This window comes from Zophobas morio, unplaced genomic scaffold (genome assembly GCF_036711695.1).
Source record: "Zophobas morio isolate AGI-343-1 ecotype UQ-CSIRO unplaced genomic scaffold, CSIRO_AGI_Zmor_V1 ptg000023l, whole genome shotgun sequence".
Classification (NCBI taxonomy): Eukaryota; Metazoa; Arthropoda; class Insecta; order Coleoptera; family Tenebrionidae; genus Zophobas; species Zophobas morio.
Genome location: NW_026972128.1, coordinates 487,808 through 496,184, shown reverse-complemented (window position 1 = coordinate 496,184; position 8,377 = coordinate 487,808). Strand labels below are relative to the sequence as shown.

The 8,377-nt window shown below is 35.8% G+C and overlaps 1 protein-coding gene across 1 annotated transcript; it reads left to right on the top strand.

Moving 5' to 3' along the window:
- The first annotated feature begins 3,722 nt into the window (after positions 1-3,722).
- Positions 3,723-6,401, top strand: LOC135134111 (acidic mammalian chitinase-like). The gene is made up of 6 exons (XM_064062718.1): positions 3,723-3,847; positions 3,904-4,074; positions 5,279-5,615; positions 5,673-5,985; positions 6,042-6,158; positions 6,213-6,401. The coding sequence occupies exons 1-6, from the start codon at positions 3,781-3,783 to the stop codon at positions 6,339-6,341; spliced, it is 1,134 nt and encodes a 377-aa protein (XP_063918788.1). The 5' UTR covers positions 3,723-3,780; the 3' UTR covers positions 6,342-6,401.
- Positions 6,402-8,377: the final 1,976 nt, after the last annotated feature.

The window sequence follows — 8,377 nt, the reverse complement described above, 5'->3', positions numbered from 1 at the left end:
TACAGCGTACGGCTCTCAGTTTGTTTTTGGCGGCGGGTCGACGCAATTTTCTCAATAAACTATAGCCGATTTTGTGTCGAAGTGACAAGGAATCTGGTTAGTGGGCGCCAGGTAGTTAGAAAACTAAAATCAACTCACTGAAACTAACAACTACCAATTTAGTTCCAAATAAGTAATAAATATTTGCAAAAACAAAATTATTCCTAGTATAAATAAGAAGGTATCAAATGGAATTAAATAAAGGATATTGATTTCTAATTAGTATCTCAAATCTAGCGTTATTTCTAAGCACAACTCACCAGTGGCGGCTGGCAAGAAAAATGTTGGGAGGATGCTGGTGAAGATTTTTAGAATCCATAATTATATTTACAGTCTACACTAATACCTACCTTTAAAATAAAATTAAAAAAAACAGAACTCCTCAAACGCATAAAACAAGAAATTCAGGCTACATAAGAAAACAATGATATATACATTCACGGTAGTTACATAATACCTACAGTTGCCGCCAAAAAATTTCAGACGTCAATGTCATTCAGTCGTCAGAGAGTCTAAAGCAACCTTTAGATGTTTCTAACCTAAATGTTTGACAGTCATTTTTAACTTTTACATTTGACACTTACATGAATGTAGCTGTAGCGTAAGCTGGAATTTTGAAAGTTTGACAGCTGAAATAATGACAATAAAGCATAGACTACATTAAAATTTTTGACATGACAGAAAAGTGATGTTTGAAATTTTTTGTCGGAAACTGTATGTCCTTGGCATATTTGATACATATTTTTAAACTTAAACACAAATTAAATTGTCCACTAATTTATAGAACACACATTTTTTTAGACGTATGTTTTATAAAGTAAATCGACTTTGCGATGTTTTCACTGAGCGAAATCTTCTATACTTAATTCGTTGAATTTTTCACAATTTCATTTCAGCGTTTTCCATTTTAACCTTTTGTAAGCGGTAAATAAACAAATCAGCAGAGCGATAAACGCGACACGCTACAATCATACGACTGCAAACTGTAACCGATTTCAAATTTCAAACACCGAACTTCATGATTGGCGCGGCGGTGTCCGAAAATGAAGGTGATTTTGATTAGTGTGTCACTGCACAGTTGCAACATTGAAAACCACACATCTCAATGCATAATTCTGCGGTATGGACATGTACCGGCAACGCTGCATTTGGACACTGTGTCCTGCGTCCGCAGTAAAACAATAAGCTGTGTAATAACAGAATCAGGATTGTTGGCTGCGTACACAATCATGGAAAATTTTCGAAGATTATGTGAACACCCATTTCTGAATTAAAATAATAATATTAGGATAATACAAATATTTAGTGGAAGATATAGTGTAGTGTGTAGAGAACCGAATTGGGGGGACACTGTCTCTGTCACCTCCCTGTCAAAACCGCCCCTGCAACTCACATTAGACAGGGGCCGCACTTATGTAAGCTTGGTTAACATTAGTTTATCCTCTAAAATTAAGGACTCATATGTGGCCGAAAGGGCCGGAAGAAATTTTGACAACGCAATTATTTGATCTTTGTGGGCGAACACAATAACAGCAGAAAGATCTGACCTTAGTTGTTTCTCCAGAGATGGTGGCGGTTGGTTTGGGGTGCCGGAGTGAAAACTGGAATAGGGCGATCGAGCAGTGTGCGGCAAAAATAATAGCATAGGCTCCAAATGGCTCAAAACTCTCAGGATCGGGAACCTTCAGAAATCAACGTCATGCAAAGCACAAAATGGTGCCGTTCAGGCAGCCACACACACAGAGGGAAGAGTCAAGACTTGAATGTACGTGCCACGGGGTACAGTTAAAACTCCTAATGTGTGGGGAAGAATGTGGCATGTGCAGTCAAGTCTGTTGTTAGCGTGCACAGTTATAACTGCGCGGGGAAAACTCAGTGTGTGTGGAGACAAGTCGCTGCACGCTTGAGTTTTAATTCATTAGCGTCGTATTTTTAAATACGTCTGACTTATTTTACAACTATTTTTTTATATAATACAAATGCACGCTACTATAATAACTTACGACATTTTTGCACACACTTTTGATTGCGCAGTCTTCCCTCTCTCTGTGTGTGCAATTAGAGAGTACGGGTTTAACTTACGACAAGCGTGCGCACTTTTAACTGCACAGTCTTCCCTCTGTGTGTGTAGCCGCCTTTTAACTAGCGCGCCGACTCGACAAAAGTCTGGATCAGCATCTACTCCAGTGAATTCAAAAAACCATAAAATTCGTGGTCGATTTAGCGAAGCGAAAAAGAAAATTGAATATCACCTCGTGTGGTGAAGGCTTTGTCCGCAATGAAACGTTGGGCTTCTTTCTGCCGTCGACGACAAAAACGAAAAGGATAAAGAACGGATAGTGAGGATTATAATAACGTGCTATGATTTTTCGATCATGTACCCAACTGGGTAAACCGCGACTAAATTAATTAACTTAAGAACTACCGAACTTGAACGAATGCTTAATAAAAAAAAGATGCATAACGAATGTTACAGTGCATACGATACTTCTTTACCGGTATTTTAACAATTCTGAAATGTAGCTTAAAAGTGAAATCTTACATACAAAAATTAGGATAGAAGTTTACAGTATGATCAGTAATAGTAATTATACCGCGTGATTTTTTAAATGTCTGCTCTAATTAGTCATGACGCGTACACCAGCAGTGTAACACAAACAGCTGACGTAAGCGCCATGGCTAACTAAAGCAGAAAATGCTCAAAAATTATTTGTCATAATACGCAGTCTTATCACTGATTTAAGTTAAAAAATATAAACAATGCTTGCAGCGATATCAACAAATGCCAAATTGGTCTGATTTGCTTTACTTGTAATAAAATTCGTCGGTTAGTCAAGTCTCAACTTAAAATTGCTATAGAAAATAATATTGTTACAGAAGCAAAAAATTAATATGTATCTTCGTTAGTAAAAAAATCGTACTTTTCTTTAAATCCCATTGTACAATATACTGTGTTGAAAATGTACGACATTGTACCTCTGTTGTAAACTTCCACATTCGCGTCATACAGACTGTCTTCCCAAACGGCAGCTCGGTCTTCAATTCCTTGATATTTACAAGTGAGAAACAAATAAAATATTGAACAATACACGCAAGGTAATGGGTTTTTACTGGCTCCAGAAGGTGACTGGCTCGCCTGCGGCTCGCCAGTCATATTCTTCTGTCCGCCAGTAAAAACCCTTTTACCATGCTAGTAATGTTAAATACTATATCGTCAATTACTTATTAATTGTTCGCTCGTTCTACCTACTTAATAATTGAAACACCATATAAAACTGTTGTTTTATCGACTCAATACACCACAACATAAAAAAGAACCTGAGTTAAAACCTTGAAATTATACTGATGATCTTTATATCTAAACATACCAAAATTTTAAGTACCTAATTTAAATAAATGAACATTGTTTTTTTTTTCATTAAATATTATTACAATTTAAAGGAATTCATGGTTATACGAAATAATATGATAAATGAAAAAACCAAACACTTCAAAAACAAATTTTACAATTGTTACGGCACTATGAAAGAAATACTTATTTTTAAAATATCCTATCTACAATTCTACACGATCATTTCATCATTGCCTTATCTTTTGCATGAAATATCAAAAATGATATTTTTTATCATGCTCCATATAGTCCTTCGTCATTTAAGTGGTTTCTAAATGTTTACTCCATCATCGAACTTAGATAACCGAAATCCTTCATTTTAGTATCTACACACTACAGTGAAGTGCAAAATGCTTTCAAAAGTAATAATTTTCATCTTTTTAGGATTTTTCCTAGAAGAATCTTCAGCAGCAACAGGTAAATTAATAATACCAGTAGTCAAAATATAGGTAGTTACTTATTTCTGCTTATAGATAAAGTTATTTGCTATTACGCTAGCTGGGGTGCACAAAGACCAGGTAATGGCAAATTCGTACCCGAAGATATTGACGCAAATCTATGCACTCATATTAATTATGCATTTGTTGGACTTGATGATGACTGTAAAATAGTTGTCTTAGACGAAGAGAATGACATAACCCAAGGTAAGTGCATATACACAGATATTCTACTCGAATATACAGGGTGTCTCAGAAATAAGTACATTAATTTTAATCAGTTATAGAGCTCATTGAACTCAACAACTTTTCTTAGTAGAGTTTTGTCAAGAACTTTTTAATTATCAAGTTAAAAATTGTTAAAGTTATACCCCAATTAAGGTTACCCGCCCATGGATCCTCAGTCACCCATGGACACTAATAATTATTATAATTAATAATTTACGGTCAAAAACAGTTACTAGGATACGTATTTTCCCAATCTTGTCAATGTGACAAACATTTAGAGAGAAATTGAAAATCCTGCTCCCTAATGGCGTACGAAATTTCAACGGCCCAAATGTGAGTGTTGAACACCTTCCCTCGTGTAATCGACCTCATCAGTTGATGGTATAAGAGATACAAAATTTGCTTGTTCGTTTATTTTTCTATTAAACCACTCACAAAAGTTTTGCCTACGTGGTAAGTCTGTTAGTTTCAATAACTGAACTTTCTGGTCATAAAAGGGGTACATTTGTTCTCTGAGTATCCTCCAAATACTACTCTCCGATACATCACACTGAACAGTGATACGTGCTAGTGCCCGGTCGAGCTTCGACACTCTTCAAAACAGCCTCTTCAATATTAGCAATTCTATTACTACGTAACTTACCCCGATCCTGAGGTGCAGGTTTAAAAGATCCGTACTCTCGAAAATGCTACAACGTTCTTAAAACTGCGCACATTTGGCAGACGATTTGGGAGGTTTTCTGAAAAAATTCCTTGGGCGCGAGTGCCGTTTCCCCGAGCTTCACCGTACGTTAAAACCATATCGGTGCATTCCAGATTTGAAAACAAAGCCATTTCAACACATTTCGTCTATAAATTAGAAATCTGTGCCTAACAAACTTTAAAGAGACAACGTTTAATAAAAACATTGACATAAAAATGATTGTCAGTGTCAAAACGGTTGCTACGGTACCTTCTTCATTGTTGTAGTGTTGCTATTATTTAAGTTATTATTTAAGGTGAACATAGACGGCTCGTGAATATATGGGTGGGAAAATTCGAAATTCGACTTGAGTTTTCGAAAAAATGCTAGATAAAAAAGTTGTTCCGTTTCACGGGTTCTGCTACTGGTTAAAATTAATGTACTTATTTCTGAGACACCCTGTACATATAGATAAAATTTTCTTGATCTTTTTTTAAAAAGGTGGCCTGCAACGTGTCAGTGCTTTGAAAGAAATCAACCCTAACTTGAAAGTTATGCTAAGTGTTGGAGGGGCCACAGCTAGTCCTTGGGCTTTCGAATCAGCAGCCAACGATCCTGCAAAATTAGACGCTATGGCCCAAAGTGCTATCGAATTCTTTGAAACTTACGGATACGATGGACTGGATGTTGACTGGGAGTACCCTCAAGATAAAGCAACATTCAACAAGCTACTTTCAGGTTTAAGAGAAGCTTTGGAACCTAAAGGTTATCTGCTTACAGCTGCTGTAAACTCAATTCCTGGCGAAGTAGGAGGTTATGACATTCCAGTCATGACTCAGTAATTTAACTATTTCATAATTTTTGTAATGGTTACTAATCCACTTTCAATAAATAGAGTCTTGGACATCATCAACGTGATGACCTACGACTTCCACGCAATGTGGGGAGGATTTACAGCAGAAAATTCTCCTTTGTACGGTGGCGTTAACGAAAGTCAGTGGCAAAGAGACAATCGTAATGCGGATGCTGCTATCCGATATTGGTTAGATGGAGGTGCAGATCCACAGAAAGTAGCAATTGGAGTTGCTTTTTATGGTCATTCTTTTATTCTTGCTGATCCCTCTAAGCATGGTTTAAACGATCAGACTGCTGCTCCCGGAGATCCAGGACCTTACACTGATAACCTTGGAAGTTTGGGTTACAATGAGGTAATATAAGTAATTCAAGAAAGATAACTTAAAAGACAAAACGTATTGTGTTGTAGATTTGTGAGTTTCATCCCGATGGAACTGTTGTTTATTTGGATGATATGAAGGTACCTTACTTGTATGATGGTGATTTTTGGATTGGATTTGATAATGAACAATCTGTTGCAGAAAAAGTAATGGAAAGTCTCAATTTGATGTGCAAAAGTAATTAATTTCTTGTTTTTCAGGCGGCATACGCTAAAGAGAAAAATCTAGCTGGTGTGTTTATTTGGTCTATAGAAACAGATGACATGCACGAATTTTGCGGCAGGAAAAACGGGCTTCTAAATGCGGTTAATGACGCTATGCATGGTTAACATTTTAAACTGTAATTACAGATATCAGTTTTTTAAACAATAAAGCAACTACAACTGTAAGCAATGCATTGTTAGTTAGTAATAATAAAAAAAAAATAGCTGAACGTTTTTAGACAAGATTCTTTAGTACTATCGTAACAATCGTAATAATTAGCATGTTCAACAAGTGGTGTTTGAGTTGACAATAGAATGAACCAATTCTGAAAAAAATTTCTTTCGCCGTTACTGCCAAAATGATAGGGGCTATGTTACTTTGATGTCCTCAAAAAAGTTTTGTTATAACATTTTAATAATAATAATAAACAATAACAAATTTTGACGTTAATTAAATGACAACAAAAGGTAAAGTGGTGTACCAAATTCAAGCAAAATTTATGGATGCTAACTGAAACAGTACTTGTTGATCACGCTGTAGCTGTATGTACAATAGGGTGATTCAAAAAAAAAAAAAATTTTTTTTTTCGTGTCAAAGAGGTTCAAAAGTTTCTTTTCAACGTAAAAAAATACCAGTTAAAAGTTGAGCTCTTAATATTAATATTAAGACCGTCCGCATCGCGTTTTTCTATTTCCCATAAGAATAACATGGGAAAATTTTTGTTTGCACCTTCTGATTTTTATTGCTAGCCCGTCGTGTGTCGTGAAAAAAATTCAATCACATATTTTTATAGAGAATTGAACGCTCTACAAAAAGTGTCTCCTATGATTTTGCGAGAAACCTGACTATGATTTTTTAACCCACTGATGCTGAAAATGTTCGGAAAGAGTTTTACTGGCCTTATTATAGCATAAAATTATAAACAATTAGTGTTTAAAAAACTAAATTTAAAATGTGTATAAATTTTTGTGGTGATTTATTCCAATAAGACCATCAAATTTATTGTAATGCATCAAAAACGTCAAAATTTGGATAAATTTAACTTTAGCCTAAAATAACTCTTCAACTATCAGGTTTCTCGCACAATCATAGGAGACACTTTTTGTAGAGCGTTCAATTCTCTATAAAAATATGTGATTGAATTTTTTTCACGACACACGACGGGCTAGCAATAAAAATCAGAAGGTGCAAACAAAAATTTTCCCATGTTATTCTTATGGGAAATAGAAAAACGCGATGCGGACGGTCTTAATATTAATATTAAGAGCTCAAATTTTAACTGGTATTTTTTTACGTTGAAAAGAAACTTTTGAACCTCTTTGCACGAAAAAAAAAATTATTTTTTTTTTTGAATCACCCTAATGTACAACAACGATCAAATTTGACAAATGTAGGTGAATTCATAACTGCTTAAAAAATGGATATTGGCCTACTGGATTTAGGAACTTTCCAATAAAAGTACATTTTGTTACGGAAAGAAGTACAGAGTTAAGAAAATAGATCTTCATTTCACGCAAATTTTATCTACTCGTCTTTCTTCGTCTATGTTGTACATACGTTCTTTCTTCAGTGCCTGTCTTAATTATCAACTTTTGTTGGTCTAACTTCCGTCAACTACCGTCTGTTTGCTCTGTATTTCTCTGATCGTCTGCCTTTGTTATTATTATTAATATTATTATTATTAGTATACTGCCCCTACAGTGTTCCTGTTTGTCGCGTGGTTTCGATATCAGCTTGTCAAATAATAAATGTGCTTATGTAGAAAACCCAATACCAGAATCCTCATCATGGAAAGAATGTATTGCATCAGCAACTAAATTGTGTTGATTCCATATACAGATGTTGACAGACTTGCGTGAGTTATGTGGTGGCTAGGCTTGTCTTTGCGCCATTGTCGAAGTAGGCGCTACTCTTAGCACCGAGAATCGAAATTTCAATCTCTGGTCGCTCGACTAGGTGAGCGTCCAGGAAACAAAATTCTTGAGTTCTCGCTGTGGTCAGTGGCACTTTCTGTGAATTATTCCAGGGGTTCTTGCCCCTTGCCCGTGGCTCTCTTGGGATTCGGTTTGACTCGGCACTTCCCGTACACTTTCATCCCGTCTGAGATGGGTTGTCGCCTATTTCCGGCATGTGGCGATTTCGTGGGTGAAACTGTGACAGA